General features: G+C 32.5%; 1 protein-coding gene across 5 annotated transcripts in view; it reads right to left on the bottom strand.

Moving 5' to 3' along the window:
* ITGB3BP (integrin subunit beta 3 binding protein) overlaps positions 1 to 25695 on the bottom strand; it is a 67934-nt gene that overhangs the window by 8152 nt on the left and 34087 nt on the right. For 4 of the 5 annotated variants that reach the window (XR_012079041.1, XM_072974304.1, XM_072974303.1 and 1 more), the window contains 5 exons: positions 18993 to 19050; positions 7239 to 7317; positions 6738 to 6831; positions 6353 to 6412; positions 63 to 113 (listed from right to left, as the gene is read on the bottom strand). Coding sequence is in view for 4 of the 5 variants with exons in the window: in XM_072974304.1 (XP_072830405.1) it covers positions 64 to 113; positions 6353 to 6412; positions 6738 to 6831; positions 7239 to 7317; positions 18993 to 19050 (341 nt within the window). In the remaining variant the exon portion in view is untranslated. The remainder of the gene's footprint in view (positions 1 to 62; positions 114 to 6352; positions 6413 to 6737; positions 6832 to 7238; positions 7318 to 18992; positions 19051 to 25695) is intronic. The other variant, XM_072974306.1, reaches the window with a different exon arrangement.

Below are 25695 nucleotides of genomic sequence, written 5' to 3'. Positions count from 1 at the left end.
CCACCTAAAAAAAACAGTGAGATGTAACAAAGCTAAACTTAATTATAAAGGTGAAACAATACCTCAGTTTAAAATGGTCTTAAGGAATTCATAGCTGTCAAGATGACACAATTCTATATGAAAGAAAAAAATTTTTTTAGAAAACAGTGTAAAATTGTCACAGTATATGATGCAGAATAAATGATGAATCAAAATGAAATTAAAATAAAGAACCTCAACATAAAGTTTTATTTTACATTATAAATAACAGCTCTGGGGCTGTAAATTCTTGTTTCAACATCCTACAGATTTGCCTGATTCTGTTTCAGAATGTACCTTTAAAAACTTAGGATGAAAACTGCCAGGAAACTTATTATTATAATGTGAGCTTATGCTTTATTATAACTACTTGTCTTTTGTGCCAGATTCTATAATCCTAAGGGGAGGACTTGGTTTGTCTTGTTTATTAGGGTATCCCCAGAGCTAGAACAGTGCCTGGCTCCTAGTAGGCATTCAACATTAAATGAATGAGACATGTAAAGGAAAGAGCAAATTTATATGTATTTGAAAATATCTGGATAATTCACTTAAAAAATTCTTAGAGTGGCCAATTGTTTTTATTCATTCATTGAACATGCACCCTGGACCTCTTATCCAGGTTCTGTGCTAGGCTCTGGGGCTACTGTGTCTCTGTAAGACTTCTGTTTGTTGGTTTGGTAAGGAGAAGCCCAGCAAGAGCCTTGTAAGCAGACAATTACAATAACTGCAACACTACAGCACCACACATTTATAAACATTCAGACAAGTGTTGTAGAAGACTAGGAAGATGCAGTTTAGCTTTTTACCTAGGTGAGCTGGGGAGAGTTTCAGAGGATGTGACATTAAAGGCTGACCTTAAAGAATGAGCAGTTTTGCTACACAGAGAAGCAAGAAAGTGCAATCCAGGTAGAGAGAGAAACTGTAGAGAGGCCTGGAGTCCTGAAAAAGATTCCATAGGACTGAAGCATATGGTGTGAACAGTGTGAATTAAAATGACTAAATGACTACTTATCTCCTATGTGAGGTCTGAGCTGGAGGGAAAAAAATCACCTAATATTTGCTGATTGTCCAAGTCCTGCTTTTAACTATGTAATTAGTTATATAACACTATAAACATCTGCTTTATTATTATCTAGATGTGTTTAAAATAACGAAAATCACTTAGAGAATTTATCTAACACTTTTGTGAGAAGCTTTTCTGACTACTCTAAGAGTTAAAAATGGAAAAAAAATGTTCACCTGTCAGGTGACATAAAATCAATTTCTACTAAATGTGCCAGAATAATTTTTCTCCACCTCAGGAACAGTTAGTCTTCAGTCTGTTCATTACTGTCTTTTTATAGTATTTTTATTTAATAAAACCTATTAAGACTACCATACAAATCTCTTTACTTATGCTTTTATCTTTTAACTGATCAATTTTTATATTGCTGACATCCCTTCTTCACCATTTGCTCATTTAAAAATTCATAGTATGTGAGATATGTCTCTGGAGAAAATGTCTATAAAATTTGTTACAGCTGGCAAATGTGTATGAGTCAGTGATAGCACATGACTAAATGCTTCACAGAAAATAAAATTTGTTTCTGTAGTAAGCAGAACTGTTTAAATGTTATTTATTTTTATGTTTCAAAGAAAATATATTGTGAAGTGCTGCATTGATTTAATACGCAACAATGTCTGTGTACACGCTGTAGAAGGAAAATTTATGAAACCTTTGCACAACTCCTTTAATTGAATTTTCCAAATCTCTCACCACACACAAATAATCAATATCTTCTGCAGAGAAAACCAGTCAGAATTATTACAGTCTTTCGTTTCAATTTTGTTGTCATCAGCACATACAGAGCACCTGGATATTTGTAATGTCTGATAGCAAGTTATTTACACCTCTTAAACACATAATTGCTATTAAGTGAGTTCAAATCTATGGTTAAATTTTTTTTTTACTGATTATTTAGAAGATAAAAGCATCATACTTCTAGTAAAGTATAAAAAATTTAAATCATGGAAGAAATTATTTAAAAGGCTTTGAAAACTAATAAACCGGTTTGTTTTCCTTTAAATCCTAGACAGATATTAAGTAAGCAGTTGAAATGCAGCCCCCAAACAGTGATGAATAGTGTAAAACAAGCATTAACATTATTAACAGGAAAGGTATGACCTACGTACAGCATATGTGACAGCTGAATCCTCATAAAGAGCTGAGGACTTAACAGTTGTACCTTAATGTATATTTGTGTCACCAAAACTAGTATCTCTATTTTTTATCTCTGGATAAACTGAGAATGTTAAAGCATATGGGGATTTTTGTTGTTTCTCCTAGAATTTATCATGTCTAAACTTCAAACCTCAGTGACTTGAAACTGGAGCATTTGTTTGAAAAGAGATATCACTTAATGTTAAGATATAATAGAAAAAAAGGAAAGGGTAGTTGTTTTCTAGGAGTAAAATTATTTAGCTGATATGATGAATACTTTTTCAAGACTGAGTGGGGGAAAGAACAACATATTTTTAAGTTAAAAAATACTTCAGTGGGTGGTTAGAATGAAAAGGCAGTATCAAAATATTTTATAGTCTTAGAACAGAAGGAGTTTAAAATTTGGCCTGTGGTCCAAGAATTTGAAAACTTTAAAATCCTATAACCAAGATGAATTTTACAATGTAAGAAGACATTAAGTTAGCTAAAGAAAACCAGAACATTATAGTTTGTGCTTTTTCTTTTTAAGGCCATAGCTAGAAATTCTAAAATATTTTGTATTATAAACAGCTGAAACAATCAACTTTTTTGAACAATGTAAAGTGCAGATGGTTACATTTCATTTAAAATATGCATACTTCAACCTACACAATTATTCTCAAAACAGATAAAATATGTTTTGGACTGAAGCTAAGTGTCTAAATTTCATATCTAAGTGTCTGGATTTCATATCTTGGCAATTGCTCTACAATTTGCTTACATTCTTTTCAAAAACATTTTGTTTACTGGAAGTACCAGTCATAGGCAAACAATGATGGTATTTTCTAATATCTCTAGAAAAAAATGAAAATACTAAATACAGCATAATGCCATCTATTGACTTAAGAATATTTGTATCAAGTTGTGTTATGTAGAGGTTGATTATGTAAAGTAAATAAATTTCATGCCTTCCCATGTGATGGTAATGTGACATTCCATTTGTATCAAACCACTGAAATGGTCATATGCTTTAAATCTTCAGCATAACAAATTAAAAATAATTTTGAAAATTCATATCTAACTATAGTAGGAAAAAAAACTTTCATTTCATTATTTTTCTAACAGTCATAAAGCCAATATTATTAAGGAAAGTGAAGTTAGGCTTACTTCCCAAGTAACTGAAAAAAGAAAGAAGCCTTTGTTTAAAAAATTTGTATTTAGCAGGGGAGATCCTCTTTTATTCATACTCTCTATCAAGGCATTCCCTGATTTGCAAGGCCCAGTTCTGAAAACTATGAAAATCTCAGGGTATCTTTTCATGTTATTGTGTATGTTTTAAATTTCCCTTGAGTAGATTATATAAAGCCTTAAGAATGTGTGTCAGACATCTATTTATTTAAAACACTAGAGTTATCTTTACAATTATACTCCTCTGCCTGTGGTAAAGACTGCAAGTGATGCTAAACAAACTAGCACTGATAGGAAAAAATAAGCAGAACTAAAGGACCAATTTAAAGGGGCAATGACAGGATAAATGCTGAAATTCTTTTGGTATTATCTATTTTAACTATTCTAGGTAAATTTTCTAAGACTCTGAAGAGAAAAATATCTGAAGGACATTCTTTTGATAGTGAAACAAGGAATTTGTTTATTCTCATTTTTATAATTACCTATGAATAAAACAAATCCAAAACATATTATAGGGCTGATATTTATATTATATAATTTTTAACTTTAAGAAGATTCTCAAAACATTTTGAAATTTAAACAATTCTGGGTAATAGTATATAGTAAAAGAAAAAAGTAGAAATTTCTACAAAAAGCTGAAGGCTAGACCCCCAAGTAAGTAAAAATAAGGCAAATTAGTTTGAACTGTCAAAAAAACTAACCCCTCTTAAAATGAATGTATAAATAGAAGGGGGTGAAAGTTAACATAGCAAAGAACTTTACATATAATGTGCATGTGTTGGTGTGCATCATCTTTAACTGAAAAAAAATCCCTCCAAAATTAAAAAATGCACGTATTAGGAACCAGACAAAAAACAGGGAAAAGCATTCAGTAAAAATATTTAGCTCAAAGTCAAATTACTTAAAAAATGCTTCAATCTATTGTCAGGCAATATTGGTTTAAAAATTAAGTTGAAAAACTAATGAAGATTTGAATATCCCAGTAAATATAAAGAGCTAATGTAGTTCTTGCCAAGAAACAGAAATGGAAAATGACTTATATAGTCTCATGTATATAATATATGTTAATATATAATTTATATTACATAGATATTATATATTTAATATATCTTAACTCAGTCTTCATTTAAACCACAACACATAATCAATGCTTATTAGAAACTTTAAAACATGATTTAGTGATACAATTTCCTCTATGCATGAACAAACACTCAGTTCTTAGGGAAAAACCTGGTAATGGGCAAGTCAGTTTTAATGTCTAAAATACTAGAAAATAGTTTTAAGGCTGATCATGAATTAACACACAAAAGATCAGTATATACTGGATAAGTGAAAGGAGATGACTGTTTTAACACATGGAAATAACTTTAATGTCTTAATAAATGTTTAGGGAAGGAATTAATACTTTTGGGAATTTTTTTCCCATTAATTTCTAGCAGTGACAGTTCACCTGTTTGTTCTACAGTTTCCCTTCCTCATTTCTCAAAACTGTTGGCAAAAGCCTAATGTAAAGCCTAGTTCTAATTAGTTCTAGGAAATTACAGATTAAAAAAAAATTACACCATTGCCATAGAATATACAGAAGAAAGATTTCCCCTAGTTGGGAAGTAAGAAATATTCTAATTTCCCATTGTTATTCTCTAAAATCTGTCAAGTTAGGAGAGATTAAAACTACTGAAAACCAGTTAGACATTGAAATCAAGTTACACAGCATTGGCAAGAAGAGATCTTAAGCCTTTTCAAGGAAAGGGCTGCCTTCATACTCTTAAAATTCTTTGGCTCCCAATGGAAGTTAGCTGCTCAACTGAACGGCTCTGGAAGCCTGCTCAGCTCCCTGCCCACATGAACTTTGGAAGAGTTTTGCCATAGCCGCTGCCCTGCTGTGACCCAGCTGGCCTTTGGAACAGACCAGCAAGGAATCTCAGCTTCCACTGCAAACCCATCATGGCTTTGTTAAAGATCCTAAACACAGACTAACATACTAGATTGGTTGAACCAGTTTCAGTTATGCTTCCTGTTTGAATCGGAAAGCTGGGATGACTGAATGATTTCATTTGTTTTAGGAGGAGACGATATGGAATAGTGCAAAAACCATACATACTTTTGGAGGTCAGACTGGGCTTTAGTTGGAATCCCTGCTATGACACTCAAGTAATAGTATATTTGGGCAAGTTACTCAACATTTTTCGTGTCTTTGTTCCTTATATATAATGACAGTTATAGCTATCTTGCAGGGCTGTTGTAAAGATCTATTGATCACAGTGTTGGGAACATAGTAATTATTGGTCCTCAACAAATGGTACTTGTGGTACTTAAAAATGGTAGGATAAAACATGGCTATCCACTTCAAGGCCTGCCTCTGCTTACAGAGATTACTAAATAGCATTCATGTCAGTAATATCAAAATGATTTCTCTTAAACTGGCTTAAAGGTTTTAATATTTCACAGTCTATGACTATTTATTTTGCTTACTGAGGTGTGAATGTGCATGTGTTATGGGAACTTACAATATGCTTAGTTTCTCATACTGTGAAATGCTCAGAGGCGTGAGTTGACAAATGTCATTAATAATCTGGAAGTTTTCACAACACTGGTTACAAAGCAACTTTTTATGCTTTGTGTATCTTAATTTACCATTAAAAGCTGCCATATATTAACACATTGTTGCCCGTGTGTCTGTATTCTCAAAAAGGGAATAAAATAAATATTTTTTCTTTTAATAAAAAGAGAATAAAATAAAATTTTTTTCTTTTAATAGAAAGAAAAAATTTAAATCTTAAATTGAAAAATTTATCTCAAAAGTTCAATTGTCAGCAAAGTTGGTCTTATCTGACATGATCTTCTGCCAAATGCAATACAATGTTTTTCAAATGAGATTCATGATCTTTTAAAAGAACACACTAAAAAAGAGCTCATGGTGATTGGTGTAAATGTAAAATTATATAATAAATTAAAACACAACTCTACCTTCCTTGGGAAGTCCTGAACTCTTCTTTTCAAATAGTTTCTGTTTTGTTACTTTTGTCACTAAAGAAAAAGAAACCTCATGTTAAAAATTAATATGGAAAGTGAGTAATTTCTCATTTTAGAAGAAACAACTTCATAAGAAATAATTATCTGAAGTAAAACATATAAGTACCAAGTACAAAGTGCTATACTTTATATCTTTTTTAAAGAATGAGAACTACATAAACAAAAGCCTAACACCAGTTTGCAAGGTACATTCTTTCCCTTCACATTCAAGAAGATTCCCTGAAATAACATATCCTTGCAAAAGATAAGTGGCTTCTTGTTCTAAGTCTACAAACAAGTAATGGAGAGACACCATTAAAAACTCATACACTTCTCTTACTTAGTTCTTTTGTTTTCTGCATTTCTCTTTTCAAGACACATGATGCACGGGAGATACCAATGAGATTTTCCAGTTCTCTACTGCCCTCCAAAGCCTAAAAGAAAATCATCTTAAATGAGTTAAGTTCTCTACAAATATTACTGAGAAGTCTAGTGCAAGTAAGGTGCACTGCTTCCTGCATCTGAAGAACAAACTCTGTGGTAATAAAAGTTAACTTTTTCTAGGTTAACTATCGTAAACTTTAAAATAGTCAAATAGAAACAGTTTATTAACTAAAAAGATTACACATAATTAATAAATGTACTCTTAAATGTGGAAAAGCCATATATTACTAAAATATTATGTTTAATTAATGTTCATATAAGAAAAATTCCCATGAAAAGTAAACGGAACATATCCTCTGCAAACTCTTTCCAGGATTAGATTTTCGGGGCTTCTCTCCTACTCTTTTTCAAATGGGGTAATAGAAATATGAAAAATTGTATGCCAAAAAAAGCAGACCTGTATACTACTTAAATTTTGCATTACTTCTATGATTTCTTCTGATGACTTCTCAACTTTAGATAGCAACACCATGAATCTGTGAAGAAAAAATATTAAGCAAGATCAAGCACTTAAACATATGAAGTCATTTTCAAAGCTATAATTCTTCTAAAAGCATCTTAGATTCAGGTTTTCTTTACATTTTTAAAAGTGGTACAAGATGTAAATACTCCTCCTTCATGATTTCATTCCTATACAAACAATATATTTTACCAAACAACCTGTCCTTTGGAGTTTCACTTTCTCATCCCAACTGGGCAGCAGAAGAGAAGATGCAGTTGGCTTGTCCTTTCTTCCCCACACTACTTTGAGAAAACTAATACACTGCCATCTCCTTATTTACCTAACTCTAAGTCTCTGAATCAATGTTACCCAGTGATTTTTTTTAATGAAAAAATAAATTTTATAGCTTTAATATATTTCAATGTGAAAAAGACACACTCTTTAAAATTTGAAAACAAAGAAAACTTCACTTTACAATTCTACCTCATGAATATATCTCTAGTTAGCTTGTTAACATTCTGGAAAAATTCACTTAGGTTTTAAAAAGATTTCTATAACTTTGTATCACACTTTCTTTCCTTAATATAACATTATACACACACACACACACACACACACACACATATATATATATTTGACCACATTCATGTGTCTGTAATTTTAAAGGCTGTACAATATTGTACTTAATAAACATACCAAAGGTGATTTAACCATTTCCTTATGGCTGTAATTTTAGTCTCTTTTCCAATTTTAAGATTTCATAGCTGTATATGACAATCTATACCAGTGCAGTCTAATAGAAGTATAATGCAAGCCACACATGTAATTAAAATTTTTATAGTAGCCATATTAAAAGTAAAAAGAAACAGATGAACTTATTTAATTTTAATGATATATTTTATTTAACCCAATATATCCAAAGTATTACCATTTCCACATGTAATCAATGTAAAAATTATTCATGAAATATTTTATACTTTTTTTTTCAAAATTCAGTGTATACTTTACACTCGTAGCATATCTCATTTCAGACTAGTCACATTTCAAATGCTCATTAGCCATGTGTGGCTGGCTAGTGACTACTGTTTCGAAGAACACAAATCTATACTATCGATTTTATGAGAGAAACTAGAAATTCTATTTAAATGCTTTTCAAAATTATATCAGTGTTACCCATTAACATTCGTGTTATTAAAAATTTGATAAATGTGACATTAAATGTTTATACACAATGAATATGTACAGTATGCTTTAACAAAGTCTTAATATAATTAAGATATATAATAATAAGATATATAATTATATATCTAAGCATGCAAGCAAGGAGCAGAGAGAAACCATTATGCAAAAGCTAAAATTTATGGGAGGATAGTGGATTACAGGTGATTTTTTAAAAAAATTTTCCTTTATTATTATGCATTTTCAATTAGAAGTCATCTATCTGTCTGAGCCCCCAGTTGCTTACCACTGGAACCTCAGTTTGAGAGACAGAGTATCATAAAGGGATTTCAGCTCCTCTAATTGAGCTCCCAAAGCCTTAAGGAGCAAGAAGACTTAAGTGACTCCCAAACAGGACTTTGAACCTCCACCTTCTACATTATACATAAGCCAACTAAGTGCCTCATGAGTGCAAAGCTGAAACAATGAAGCTAGTTTGCTATGAGGAGGAATCCTAGGAGCTCTTTACCTTGCAGCCCTTTCCTGGGAGGACAGGCAGAGCCTCTCCACATTGTCTTACCATACCTTAAGGAACTGACTACCCTCAGGGAATTGTGTGGAAAGGGTTGGGTCCTGCAGAGTTACCATCTTGAATGATTCCAAAGAGCTCTGTTCAGAGTAAGGTGTGAATGGCGCCCCCAAGAGTTGTGCAATGTAGCAACCCCAACAGACCTGATAGTAAATCTCTCTCCCAAGTTAAGATAGTTACCCAGCAGGCTAAGCAAACTGTCTGACAACTTTGGAGTTTAGGGACTGAGTATAAGTTCTCTGGGTATCAAGATATCCTTCACATGCCTAAACTGCTTTTGCAGGGAAACTTGCCTCCACTGCAGAACCAAGTAGAGCAGTAGACACTCCATCGTTCTTGTCGATTTTATTTCATTTTCCTTTCCTCTCCTCTTCCTCCTTTTACAACTTGCTAGGTGAAATCAACTCCTTTACCCATCTTGATGGCAGCCAAATTCAAGGAATGGTTTTTCAACTGCCATTCAACTGTTAAATTTTGAGAAACTCAGGAGCTGTGTTCTTTTCTGTATCTTCTGACTCAGCGAGAAGGCTTCATAGACTTTGGAGATAAACTGCTTGCTAAGCAGCTTTTGGGAGAAGAATGGTTGCCACTGTCTTCATCCTAGACAACATGGCAATTCTCAATTGAATCCCATTTGTCTTGGGGACTGGATTTTGTTTTTTTATTGCTGCTGATTGCATTTTTCTCTATTTTCAATGGATGGTTCAAATTCTACTTTGTTGCCCTAAGACAGTATTATTGTTTACTTAAGAGTCCCATGGCCTTTAATATCATCTTGATGTTCCTTCATTAATTTATTTACTTCTGAAAACCAACAATCATTTGTTTTGCCTTCAGAATACATTTCTGTTACAAATTTCTAAGTCATTGTGGCTCCTTCTTTCAAGTTGGTGAGTGAAAGTATCAGTGGCTGCCTTTCATATTTTATAGAACATTGTTTCTTTCTTAAACTACTTTGCCTCTGGCTGGACTAAATTGGATCAAATCCCTCATCTTATAATGACCGCTGCAAACTATGAAGATGTTGATGCGTGCTGCATCCAGATACCCAGTAACTGCTCCAGTTTCACAGAATCCTTATAAGATTTGGTCAAATCCTATATTATGGCTAAAGACCACTGTAGTACAACTTGAGAAATTTAAAATCTCGGTTCTCCTTGAAGGAAGCTTCTTTTTGTCCATCGGTAGAGTAAAAACCCAGCATCATCTTCTTTTTAAGCAACAAGTACTTTTTAAGTGTCTCGGTTAGTCCTCTAAGATACTTTTAAAAAAGAAACTATGATTCAGTTGGTTTGGCACAACAGAAAGTTGTTCAAGACTTGTCATTTTCTGCCAGACTGCCTTACCTCCGGGCAGATTCTTATTGTACGTTCACTGTGAATCTCTTTTTCTCTCGAGAAAACCATATGCCAAAACTTCAGGATTTTAGGTGCATTTTCCAATTTGCCTAGAAAAGTCTCACTGTGAAATTCATTTTCCTCAAAGAGAAAATCTTGTTATTCTGAAGAATAACTGAAACTGGGTGCTTCGACCACATGAAATTCATGGGAGGGATGAATCCATTAATTATGCTTTAAATTTCTTCCATAGTAATTTCTTCAGTCTCATGCAAGTCATATGTAACATAACTTTCAAAACTATTATTCTGCTCCAATTCTGGGTATTTTTTCCTATCTTGACTCCTTTCAATTATTTTCCATTCTTAGCTTCAAATTTAGCTTCATCATTTTCTTTTGCTCTATAAAATTCCCCAGATATATTCTGAGGGAAGAACTAAAATAACAAGGAGAAACTATCACTAAATTGGTGGGTTTTAGTTAAAAATTGCTGATACAGGTAGTTAGCAAGCTGCTGCTGTGCCATCCTAGATGTGGAAGAAGGGAGGCAAAGCAGATGGGAAAAGAGCCCACTGACTTCTTCAAGATTCCCTAGCATGCAACCCATGGTGTCTACTACACTAGCTGTGCAGGCATTGTGGATGTAGTGGAAGAAGAGGTGAAATCTCTAAAAGAATAATAGTTGTTAAAGATCCTGATTTGCCCTTTTCTGTAACATCCAACTATTTGACATCTGCCTTCCTCACCAAATTGTAAGTTCCATGAAGGCAAGGATAGTGTCTACCTTGTATGTTATAAACCAAGGTAACAAGCATTGTGTCTATAGTGTGCTAGGTACCCAATAAATATTTGGTGGATCAATGAACAAAATCCAAAAGACCTAGTCCAGTGAACATCCCTAGATTCAAGTGAAATATGCTTATCTTTCATTTTTCTCTTCCTAACATCCTTCCAGCCATTGACTTCATGGCTCATCAGTTCGTTGTATCATTGAGAAAGTTGGGTGGCAGAAACGAGGAGATGCTGATCAAAGGGTACAAGTTTTCATTTATAAGACAAATAAGGTCTGGGGATTTCATATACAGTATGGTAGCTATAGTTAGAAAAACTATGTTGTACACTTGAAATTGATAAGAGAATAGATCTTAAGTAGATCTTAAGCATTCTCACCACCAAGAAAACAAGGTAACTATGTGAGATGATTGGTGGTTAGTTAACGTGACTGAGGTAATGATTTCACAATGTATACATATATCAAATCAATATGTTATACACTAAATACATACAATTTTAGTTGCCAATTATACTTTAATAAAGCTGGGAAAATTTTTAAAAAGAGAAAGATAACTGTCTCAGGCCCCTAACTTTCTGCCACATACATGTCTTTCTAATGTGTAATCCTGGATTTCCTCCCTATTTCTTTTCTTCACTCCTGGCCTATGCTGAGAGTGCTATAGAAATCTTACATCAGTATTGATGGTTAACATTACAAGTACATATATGATTTTGCTGGGCCCCTGATGCTGCTTAACTCTCCTTCTACTTAATAAATATTCTCTCTTTCACAAACTGTTGCTCAAAATAATGGTCTAGCCCAATCTCCATTTCTTCCAAACTGAAATTAAACTCCAGTGCCTTACTACTCTATTAACACTATACTCACAAAGGACACAAGTGAATTTTTAATTCCACTACCAAAAACTTACCTGAAAGTCACTACCTGCAAGAGATTATATTTTCATAAAATCTCAAGAAACCTATGAGTTACATGTATATAACAGGGATAAAATCGCTAGGTTTTTCTTTTTAATTTATTTTTCGTTTTATTGATATAATTGACTTGCAGCACTGTATACATTTAAGGTGTGCAGCATAATGATTTGACTTGCAGACATCACGGAATGATTACCACGGTAAGTTCAGTGAGCAGGTTTTCCTTTATCCTTACAATATTATGTCTCATACGGAAAAAGGTAAATCAGTCACTGGATTTCTGTTTATCTAACTCTATTAATCTAAATTATTCTGGATGATGGTAACTGGATTATAACAATGAAATATATTGTTAACATTTTTTGAGCTCTTTCCAAGTATAAGGCACTGTACTTATTACTATACAAGTTGTATCCTATTTGATTTTAAAACAACTCTCTGTGGTAAATATTATCTCCATATTATAGATATGGAGACCAAAGCACAAATAAATTATTTAAACATTCACAGTTACACAACAGGGAGCACTCATGACTTAAACCCAGGTGTTTTTAAAGTTTTCTATTGAGATAACATTGGTTTATAACACATAAGTTTCATGTGTATAACCTTACATTTCCACTTCTGTATACACTACAGTATACTTACCACCAAAAATTTAATTTCCATCCGTCACCCCACAATTGATTCCCTTTACCTGCTTTACCCTCCCTCTGCCCTCTCTTTTCTGGTAACTACTCTGTTCTCTGTATTTATATGTTTGTTTCTGTTTGATTTGGCTTGTTTACTTTGTTTTTGTTTTTTATATTCTACATATAAGTGAAATCATATGGTATTTGTCTTTCTCTGACTTATTTCACTTAGCATATACCTTCAAAGTCTATCCATATTGTCGCAAATGACAAGATTTCATTTTTAATGGCTGAGTAAGTATTCCACTCTATGTATATGTGTGTGTGTGTTTATATATATACTATATCTTCATTCATCCATTGATGGGCACTTAGGTTGTTTCCGTATCTCGGCTATTATAAATAATGCTATAATGAACATAGGGGTGCATGCATCTTTTTGAATTAGTGTTTTTGTATTCTTTGGCTAAATACCCAGAATTGAGATGACTGGATCACATGGTTGTTCTATTCTTAATTTTTGATGAAATCTCCATATTGTTTTCCACAGTGGCTGCACCAACTTACATCCCCATCAACAGTGTAATAGGCAGTATGCGCTTTGACATCAGTCTTAGCAATAACTTTCTAGATATATCTCCTTCTCTCTATATATCTCCTCAGGCAAGCGAAATAAAAGCAAAAATACAAAAATGGGACTACATCCAACTAAAAAGCTTTTGTACAGCAAAGGAAACTATCAACAAAATTAAAAGACAACCTACCAAATGGGAGAAGATAGTGCAAATCATATATCTGATAATGGGTTAACCAAAATATAAAGAGAACTCTTACAACTCAACAACAAAAAACAACCTGATTAAAAAATGGACAGAGAAGCTGAGAAGACATTTTCCCAAAGACACAAAGATGTCCAACAGGCACATGAAAAGATGTTGAACTGAGGTGTTTTTGACCTATGTTTACAACAATATTTCTCAAAGTGTAACTCACTTACCGTTGGCATCAGAATTCTTTCATTAAGTCTGGTAAAAATACAAATTACTAGGCTGCATTCAAGATCTACTAATCAAGAGTATCACTAGATAGGCTTAGAAATACATATTTCCAGGAGATTCTTATGCACACCAAAATTAATTAATGGCATTTTCTGTGAAGACAGACAGGTAAAAAACCTGGAAAATATAAAAAAAAATTGACACTTCTTGTCAAAAGAATTTTTTCCTGTACTTAGGTCTATTTATTTCATTATATTCTCAAAGGCTTTCTCAGGGAAGCTTTCTTTAGCTGTTCTCTGTAGCTGTTTTCTTATTTAAAATGTTTTTTTCTTATTGTGGCAAAATATATATAAAACTGGCCATTTTAACCATTTAAAGTGCATAGTTCACTAGTATTAATTACATTCACAATGTTGTACAACCATCACAACTATCTATCTCCAAAACTTCTCTATTACCATAAACAGAAATTCTGAAATAGTAAGCAGTAATAGTTAGCCTCTGATAATCTCTAGTTTACTTTCTATCTCTTTCAACTTGTCTATTCTAGATATAGCATATAATTCGAATTGTACAATATTTGTCCTTTTGCATCTGGCTTATTTCACTTCCCGTATGTTTTCAATGTTCATTGTGTTGTAGCAAGTATTGGAACCTCATCCCTATTCATGATTGAATAATTTTTGTATATTCTGTGGAATTCTGATAGGGATTAATTGCACTGAATCTGTAGATCCCTTTGGGTAAAGGTATTGATATCTTAACAATATCAAATCTTCCTGCCAATGAACACAGGATGTCTTTCCATTTTTGATCCAGGTGTGTAGAAACATAATCGATTTTTGTGTGTTAATCTTATACTCTTAAATTTTGATGAATTCATTTATTAGTGCTAGTAGTTTCTTGTACATTCTTTGGGATTTTCTATATGTAGGATCATGTCATCTGCAAATAGAGATAGTTTTATTTATTGTCTAATTGGATGCCTTTTATTTCGTTTTCTTGTGTAACTACTCTGGCTAACGTTTCCAGTAAAATGTTGAATACCAATGGTGAAAGTGAGCATGCTTGTCTTGTTATTGATGCTTGGGGGAAAGTTTTTATTCTTTCCTGGCAAAAATTTTAAACAGTTGAAAATAAAAGTAAACACTGATTGTCCTCTTAGTCTTCACTCACCTGTAGAATATAACTATATCTTCATTCTAAATTTTTGATAAACATTTTCAACTAACTTACCCCTAGAAAGTGATTCATAAGTCAATATTCTTGTTGCATGATTAAATAGTTAAAAATACAGTAAAGAGAAACTGAAAATTCTCAATTGTCGTTACCGGTTACAATTAAATTGTATAGATAAAAAACAAAAGCAAAGCCCAGTATTAATATTACTATTAAAAAGATTTCATTTGTATTAGTATAGAAATAAAAGTTACTTTTCTGCCTACAAGAGAATAAACCAGTGATTAAAAACACATTTTATACAGCAGAAGCGATCCTTGTGGTAATAGGACTATTCTATATCTTGACTGTGGAGGTGGATACATGAATCTACTCATGTGATAAAATTGCATAGAATACACATACATCCATACAAATAAATATATGTAAAACTCAGGATATCTGAATAAAGATCGGTGCATTGTGTCAACGTCAGTTTCCTGGTTCTGATACTGTACTACACTTTTCCCAGATGTTATCATGTCAGGAAAGTAGAAAAAGGGTACATATGATCTCTCTGTTGTACTTCTCATAACAGCATAATCTACAATTCTATGAAGATAAATTTAATGCAAATAAACCTTACAGAAGGACAGTCACCATTACTGCACTTCTGTAGCTGTGCCAGCAGCAGCAGAAATTGCCAAGAGGAAGAAAAGCCAATGGCAGTGAATTATATATTTTCCTTTTAGAGCTTAAAGAATATGGAAGTTCACATAAAATATTAATGTGTAGGTGTTTGTATATAAATGAGCTTTATTGACATGTCAGTAACTGCTTGTTTTCTGGGGAAAAAATCTTTTTAACCTAGAACATGGAACTATTATTTTCTTGTTGGGAGAATTCTTACATTTAAAACTTGCCAAATTGATTAATAGGGAGTAGTTTCATGACATATTCATAAATGAAAAGGGAAGTGTAAAAGAGTATACACTGTGTGCCATCTTTGTATAAGAAGAGAAATAAGATAAACTAAACAGCTTAAAAGTTATAAAAATAAACATATGAAAGGTAAATCAGAAACTAATTGATTTGGTTAACTACAGGGAGTAGGTAGAAGGAATGGGACAGGGAGTAACACATCTCTGTGTGTATTTTTCTGTGAGGTTTTGACTTTTAGAACCATATTAATGTTTTACATAGTCAATAAACAAAAAGGGATGAGCGAAAAAAATAAAATTGAATACAAACAGAAACAAGCTAACCTAACTACTTCAAATGAATAAATAATTCTTCAAATGAAGAACTAATCCAAGTAGTTTTGAACGCAGTAATTTGACTACATACCTTCTGACTAAAGACAAAAGCCTTGCAGGGTTGTTTTCAGCAATGCTATGAGTACAGGGATTCTGAAACTATTTTGTGTATGTTGTAGGAATAAGCAAACGTGCAAATGTATTGCTGCTGTTAGGAGCCAGAGATCTTTGAGAAGGGGTGTAAATGCAGAAAGGGGAAAGGCAAGGAAATATCTTCTCTCACTATGAACTCATGAATTTCAAAGAGGCCAACTAATAAAAGGAATGATGGAGTTAGAAAATCACTGCTGTGCAACCATCTTACTAATAACGGGCTCAGTAAATTGCCCTCCCCAGTGTGGGTGGGCATCATCCAATCCAGTGAGGGTCTGAATAGAACAAAAAGCAGAGGAAGGGAGGATGAGATCCCTGGCTGCCTGCTTAATCTGGGACATTGCTCTTCCGTTCTTGAACTGAGATTTACACCCCTGACTCCCCGAGTTGTCAGACCTTTGGACTCTGACTAGAATTACACCACTGGCTTTCCAGGGTCTCCAGTTTGCTAATGGTACATGGTAGGACTAGGCCTCCATAACTGCATGAGTCAATTCCTCACAGTAAATCTATCTACATATGTAATTATATAAATATACAAAATTCATCATTAATCCATTATTAATTAATAAGCATTAGATCAATAATGTATTTTACTGCCATTATTAATCTATCTATTAATCTAGCTAGTAGTTCTGCTTCTCTAGAGAACCCTAACCTACTACAATTGCCAAAACAAAACATAAAATGTTACAATCACTTAAAATTGATCTATAAATGTGAAATGTTACATTTAAATTCATATTTTAAAAATCCAAGTCTTTAGAATGGTTTTACAAAGTAATAAAAGAAATCTAAACAAATGGAATAAATACAAAACCCATTCATTATTAAAGCTAATAAAATGGCTTTATTGACTAGGTTGAGTAGTTTTATAATGGGTGGAAAAAAACAAACAGAAACACATAATTTTTATATATTGTAAAATGTCTTGGCTTATACTTACATTCACTAATTCTAATACCAAGTCATGGAGTGATATATACAAATAACAGGGATCTTTACAAACAATATTGAGAGAAATTAAATAAATACAGGCAAATTCCTAAGTGACCAATAACAAAAGTTCTTGCTCCTTCCTTGCTACTTGAAAGCTCACTGCTATGAGAGCTATTATGAAAAAATCTGGAGCTGTAAGCAGATTGATGGGGTAAGAAGAAGACAAAGGGGAAAACACTACGAAAAGTTAGAATAGCATAAGTGGAGCTGATTCAGGGGAAAGCCACAGTTAAGTTCAGTTTGTTTACACAGTATTACTGTTGTCCAAAAATATTTTCTCCTTCCCTGTCTATCTACTTTTACTTTTGAGTTTGTTATGCTTCATATAATTATATCAGAAATTCATCTGGTTTAGCAGGTAACTGCTTTCAACTACAAGATATGTGATTCAGAAATTGTTATGCCACTTGCTTTCTATGTCCTTTTGTACAATTTGAGGTTTTTTTTACTATGTACATATATTGTCTATTTAAAAAACAAAAATGTACATGTATTGTCTATTTACTATGTACATATATTGTCTATTAAATGAGTTAGACAAAAAAGAGAATGCTTTCCTTATGATACCTAGATGAGATTGGTTTCACCAAGAAATTGGAACTTTGGTTAGGGGAAGGATGAGTAGTAATTTACAAAAAAAATATTCATGGGGAAGGGCACATGAAAATATTTGGAGCTGAGGGGAGTGTGACTAGGGAAAGCAGCTGGTAACAACAGACAAAGGGGTACAGGGGTAGATGGAAGAGACGCCAAACAAGGAGAGCTCTTGGAGAAACTCTTCCCTTTGTCCTTCTCGTACTCGAAGTGGCACTCACATTCTATATCTCTTAATGTAGACAACTACTGATTAATACTGTACTTCAGCTACATCATGTAGTCCTGACCTGGGGTTATGATCACAAATTACAACATAATTTATACAGAAAATGCATTCTAAGTCCCACTCAAATACTTAAAAATCTTTTGTAACATAACCCATAACCCATTTCTAAGTTAGAGGATGTGTATTAACTTATAACATGAGACAATAAGCTCCCAATGGGTAGAAGTTTCATTTTCCTCATCGTTACCCATCCATCATACTGTGTAGCACACAGAAGATACAGCTGAAAAGGTAAATGAGCTGAATACATGAACTACTTTGAAAATTTAACTCCCTGTTCTGCTTAACTCAGTTTTTCCAGCCTCAGTGGGTAGATATAAATATTCTTTCCAGAATACATAGGCAGTAACGTTACGCAAATAATGTCAAGCACCCTTGACAGGCCAATAGGAAAATGGTTGGTTGTTGGCAGGTAAGCCTTCTGCGTCGCTGCAGATCTCTTGACTCTGCTGGCTTCACTGTGCTCCTAGCTCTCGAACCAGCTATTTGTTAGGCATTATGTTCCCAAACAATGCATTACTTCTCTATCCCTCTAAGTCCGAAAAGGGTGTTTTCCTCAGTTTTCCCCTAAGCTAGTCTCTTATGTGTAGGCTGGGGGAACTGGGCTAAATGAGTATTTAAATTAAGGTATCATACATCACCACCATATGAAACCTGCAAAACACATCATAAATAAAGTATTTTACTTCTTTAAGAAAGAATACTTCTACTCAGGTATAAACTATTTATTAATTTCTACAAAGAAATGATTTATCTTAAATTATCACTTTAACAAATATAACCCTTTTCTTTCAAGACACTTGTGTACATTATTTCAAAAGCAACAAACTTACTCATCATTGTCTTGTGTAGTAGATTCCTTTCTTTTGGTTATACATGTTTTCCTCCTTCCTATATGTGTACAATAAAAAGAACATAAAGTTAAGGCAAAAACTGTGAAATCTTACATAGAATTAAACTGCCAAATTTTAAACAGAAAATAAAAGGGTAGATAAATGAAAAGAAAGCAGGTAAAGAAAAGTATCCTGAAATATGGTATGAGAAACTTTTTCACTATTGTGAATGACTTTTCAACAGCTATTTTGGTTTTTATTATTTCCCATTCTCCTAATTTTTTATTCATGATGACATACAGAAAAAAACAATCTTTTGAATAAAATTTCCATTGGGGCATGGTATATTTAAAAGAAACCTAGATAAATCCAATTGGATAATATAATTAGTTTAAAATACATTAGTAAACTTTACTAAATAAAGGATACTTTCATCAAATATTTTAATCAAAAATACATTAAAATTCCAGTTCACATTATTTAATCCCTGTTTTTTGTCTCAGAGTTAACAACAAGGGATTGTTGGTACTAATATGTAGAAAATAGTGAGTTCCTCATGATATTACTAGAAAATAAATTTGATTTTAGGGGTAAAAGTATGTGACTGTTTGAATGCATATTAACTAGTGAATTCATAGAAAGATCTTTAGTGCCTATTAAAATATTTCAAATATTGTGTATCACTTACATGTGAAGTCTAAAAAATAATACAAATGAATATACATGCAAAATAGAAACAGACTCACAGATATAGAAAACAAACTTGTGATTACCAAAAGAAAAAGGGGAGAGAGGGACAAATTAGGGGCATGGGATTAATGGAAACAGACTATTATATATAAAATAGATAAGCAACAAGGACATACTGTATAGCACAGGAAATTATACCCATTGTCTTGTAATAACCTATAATGGAATATAATCTACAAAAATACTGAATCACTACGCTGTATACTTGAAACTAACACAATATTGTGTATCAGCTATACTTTAATAAAAAATGTATATTGATTTAGTAAATTCTTGGAAAGATCTTCAGTGCCCACTAAAACATTTCATTCATTAAAGTATTTATTTTAGGTATTAATAAAAGATAAATGATTAAATTACATCCATTTAAAATGCTATTATTTACTGCCATCACTTAGCTAAACTTTCACAAGTTGACAGTCACAAATGAAACTAAGGCACATATATGACTAAGTTATAATCCCTCAAATGTGTGCTGGGTTGAAATATAAATTTGATTTTATAGCAGAAAATGATGTTTACACTTATCAGTGGTCAGGGAGTCAACTGTTTTATGAGCTGACTGTTTAGCTATTTGTTCTACAGTAATTTATAGTGCTATATGCAAAATACATGTTAAACATTCAGTGCATGAATATTTGAGGACACATTAGCATAGGTAAAATTCTCAGTATCTTACATATACTGGCCTTTGGTAAATGTTTATTGAATGAATAAACAAAATGAATAATCCAAACCTTTTACTACTAATTAAAATCAGTCAAGAGAAATCACTTTTTAAAATGTATAAACATTGGCATCCTCCTCAAACTACGTATTTTAATGTAGTTCTATCTGTTCAATAACTGGCACAGGAATTATTATTTACTCAATGTTCTTGTTATTTTTGTAAAAAGTTGTTTGACATAATGTACCATGAAAAACTAGCTCACACTCTCCAAAAGAAATACAATGTGAGCCACTTACGTAATTTAAAATCTTCTACTAGCAAAATTTTTAAAAAAGGAAGAACTTAAAATTTAAATATACCCCAAATATTCTAATTTTAACACATAATCAATATAAATTATTAATGAGATAACTCATATTCTTTTTTTCACATTAAGTTTTAAATATCTGGTATGTATTTACACATCATCAATTCAGATAAGTCAAATTCCAGATACTCAACATGTACATGTACTGTACAGTATAGTTGTAGAGAATACTGCAGGAAGATCCAATACTTCCAGATAAAACCAAATATACATAACATGAAGGCAATTTCTTTAAATCTTATATATAATTTTAACATATTAGGAATATATTGTCCAGGACAAACTACCCAATGATGGTTTACATTTTCCCTATCATTTAATTTTTATTCCATTACTCTTATTTGCTTCCATTACTAGAGGAAAGGCTTATTTAAAGTATATTTTCTATTCCCTGATATTTATAATTTCATTGAATGAGTTGGTTCAGAAACTGATTAACAATAATTTCCCTCATTGTTACTTTGGACTTTATGTCTTCTCTCCTCAATATTATGCCATAACTAAATTGTTATTTAAAAATTGTCCTTAATGCCATAAAGAGAAAAACTTATGATTCAGAAATTTTGCTATAGTACTAGTTACCTCTCTTGTTTATTAACTTTTCATTATTTGATTTGTCTGTATCCTTAAATTCCAAACAGAATAAATTAATACGGTTAAGAGTTTGTTTAGTGAGATGAAAGGGAAAAAAGAGTATTATTTTATTTATGATTTTAGAGAACTTAGGGGAAGTAAGTCTATTAAAATCTGTCTCTCTTAAAAAAAAAAAAGTACATTTTATTGAAAACCACAAATGAAAACTCACAGTACACATTAAACCTTTATTTCATAAAATCTTTGCCTAAAGGTTAATACTAATTTCCTGGATTTTATATTATACTATCTGCAGTCAATAATGCTCCATATCAAAATCACTTTGTTTCTTTGATGTATGTATGTTAATACATACACACACACACACACACCCCTATCTATATATAGTTGTGTACTTGACTCCCCTTAAGTGCAGTTTCACGAAACACTTGTGATAAATACCATCACTGACTCTGGACTACTTTCAAGATTGTATTTGGACTTCCTGGTAAGGCTCCTGGGAGCCTGTTCTTCAACTAATGAAGACAGCTTTCAAGAGATTGCAACGTTTAGAAGTGTAACCAATGATGATGATGATAATGGCTAACACTTACAAAGTATCTTTAGGACAAGGTAGTGTTTTAAACGTTTTATAAATATATACATAAACTAATTAATCTGCACAGCTCTGAGAGAGTCACTCTTATTCTCATTTTATAAATGAGGAAACAGAGGTACAGATGGTTATATAACTTACCTAAAGTCCCAAGGCCAGTAAGTGTCAGAGTCGGGATCTAAAGCCAGCCATTTGTCTGCAAAGAGCGTGCCATTAACAATGATGCTATGCTTGTTTATTAATAGATTAATCTAAAGTTCAAATAGGTTTAGTCTGGTATCATGCTGCTTCTAGCTACATATACTTTACAGCTGGCACACATCTCAGGCATCATTTGGTCCCAAAACAAAAGTTACGAGTTGAGGAACTTGACCCAGGGAGGTTCAAATGATTTGTTTAACAGGTGTCACACACTAGTTTTCTTTCTAAAAAAGTTACTGCCAGATAAAGTTGGAGCCTGTAGCCTAAGAGGCAAATGAGATCCTGTTGTTTTTTTAATTAATCACTTCTATGCAATAATTCATGTTTACATCTTTTACTATTTCCTTTCCTCTACTTTTTAGAGTTTGCCCTATTGTTATATCTTTTTGAGTTGAATGCTAAGCTCATTAAGTTTTCAATCATTCTTACTTTGAAAATAAATGCATTTATAAATATAAATTTTCTACTAAGGAATCTTTAAGTACCATGCAGTGTTTAGGTATAAATTTTTCCCTGTAAGTGCTGATATGTTTTCATTATCATTCAGTTCTAAATATTTTATACTTTCCAACACAAAACACCCCCAAATAGCCAAAAAAAACTTGAGAAAGAATGAAGCTAGAGTTTCACACTCTCTGATTTCAAGCTACCCTGCAAAGCTATAATCAAAACAGTGTGGTACTGGCACAAAAGCAGACATATGGGTCATTGGAACAGAAAGAGCCCAGAAATGAACCCACACTTTTTTGGGCAATTAATCCATGACAAAGGAAGCAAGAATATATAATGGGGGAAAACAGCCTCTTCAATAAATTGTGATAGGAAAACTGGACAGTTACATGCAAAAGAATAAAAATCTCACACCACGCACAAAAATAAATTTGAAAGGGATTAAAGGCTTAAATATAAGACCTAAAACCATAAAACTTCTAGAAGATAACATAGGCAGTAAGCTTTCTAACATCAGTCTTAGTAATATTCTTTTGGATATGTCTCCTCAAGCAGGGGAAACAAAAGCAAAAACAAACAAATGGGACATCAAATTAAAAAGCTTTTTTGCATAGCAAAGGAGAAACTATCAACAAAACGAAACCTACTGAATGGGAGAAGATATTTGTAAATGATATGTCTGATAAAGGGTTAATATCCAAAGTACACAAAGAATTTATGCAGCTCAACATCAAAAAGACAAACAACCTGACTAAAAACATGGGCAGAGGAACTAAATAGACATTTTTCCAAAGAAGACAGACGGATGACTAACAAGCGCATGAAAAGATGTTCAACATCACTAATCATCAGGGAAAAGCAAATCAACCACAATGAGATATGACCTCACACCTGACAAAATGGTTATTATCAAAAAGACAAGCGATAACAAATGTTGGCAAGAATGTGGAGAAAAGAGAACCCTTGGTGCACTGTTGGTGAGAATGTAAATTGGTACAGCTACTATGGAAAACAGTATGGAGGTTCCTCAAAAAGGTAAAAATAGAATTACCACAGGACCCAGCAATTCCACTCCTGGGTATTTATCCAAAGAAAATGAAAACGATTATTAAAAAAGATATACCCACCCCTATATTCACTGCAGCATTATTTACAATAGACAGGATATGAAAGCAACTTCAGTGCCCATCAATAGATGAATAGATAAAGAAGATGTGGTGTGTATGCATATATATGTTACTCACCCACTAAAAAAGAATGAAATCTTGCAATTAGCAACAACATGGATGAACTTAGAGGGCATTATGCTATGCGAAATAAGTCGGACAGAGAAAGACATGTACCATATGATTTCATTTTATATGTGGAATCTAAAAAACAAAATAAATCAACATAACAAAACAGAAACAGTCATAGATACATAGAAAAACCATGTGGTTGCCAGAGGAAAGGGAAATGGGAGTGGGCATGAGAAAAATAGGTGAGGGAGATTAAGAATACAAACTTCCAGTTATAAAACAAATGAGTCACAAGTATGAAACGTACAGTTGGGGAATACAGTCAAAAATGATGTGGTATCTTTGTATGGTGACAGATGATAACTAGACTCATGGTGGTGATCATTATATGACATATTACTGAATCACTATGCTGTGCACCAGGAACTAACATAGTGTTGTATGTCAATTATACCTCAAAACCAAGCAAAAGAATGAATAGAAAAAGAGATCAGATTTGTGGTTACCAGAAGCACACAGCAGGGGGAGAGGGGATTGGAGGAAGGTAGTTAAACTTCAGTTATAAGTATAAAGTTCAATCATAAGATAAATAAGCACTAGGGATATAATGTACAACATGATAAATATAATTAGCACTGCTGTATATTATATATGAAAATTGTCAAATGAGTAAATCCTAAGACTTGCCATCACAAGAAAAACAAGTTTTTTCTTTTTCTTTTATTTTATATCCATATGAAATGGTGGATGTCCACCAAACCTACTTTGGGAATCATTTCATGATGTAAATCAAATCATTACGCTGTATACACATACTATATTACACAGTGCTATATGTCAATTATATCTCAATAAAATTGGAGAAATATAATATTGCTTGAATGATGATAAAGACAAATTGTCTATATACTTCCTAACTTTTTATCCATTTTATCAGTTTCTGAAAAAGGTAGTTTAAAATCTCCTACTACGATTAGGGATTTGTGAGTCTCTCCTTGTAATCCTGTCCTATTTCATCATGTTCTGTTTGAGTTTTATTTTAGATGCACATTAGGTTCAGGATTCTTTTTCTGGTAGTGAATCTTTCCTTCTCTCATTATGTAAAAATTCCTGTTATCTTCAACAAAGCCTTTTTGTCTTAAAGTCTATTTTGGTCTATATTTTCTTACACCAACTCTTAGCTTTTTTAAAAAGCTAATATTTGCTTTTTTTACTATCCCTTTACACTAAATCATCCTATATTTTTTCTTTAAGTCTAAATAATAATAATATTAATACCAATAGCTAAAATATGTATGGAACACTTACTGTATGCCAGGCACTGTTTTACATGCTTTTTGTATGTTAATTCATTTAATGCTCATGACAATCCTGAGGTAGATATTACTATTTCCCCCATTTTACAGGCAAGTAAACAAAAACACTATTAAAAAGTTAATTGACAGATACTCCATCTGCTTCCTGAGAATTACAAGGATCTTAAAACTTGTAATCTCTTTCTATTTCCTCACCTTCCTGCCATGCTGCCATGCATGGTCTGTTAGTATTTGTTTTTAACTTCCTTTCAAATTGTTTTCCTTTTGCTTTATAGTCAGCCAAATTTGCAATCACATTTTTATATTTATATTTATATTTACATTTTGCCAGTATGTTTGCTAATTTATTTTTCACTATTGCTCTTCGCATTTCATTCCTTTATTTGAGGCTCAGTTACGAGGATGTGCTTATAGAAGTATATTCCTTAGTAGTCCTTTTAGGGAATACCTGTGAATGATAAATTCTTTTCAACTTTGTCTGAAAATACCTTTATTTTATTCTTACTTCCTGAATAAAAAAAT

Source organism: Vicugna pacos, chromosome 13, assembly GCF_048564905.1.
Source record: "Vicugna pacos chromosome 13, VicPac4, whole genome shotgun sequence".
Lineage (NCBI taxonomy): Eukaryota > Metazoa > Chordata > Mammalia > Artiodactyla > Camelidae > Vicugna > Vicugna pacos.
This window is presented reverse-complemented; position numbering and strand designations above follow the sequence as displayed.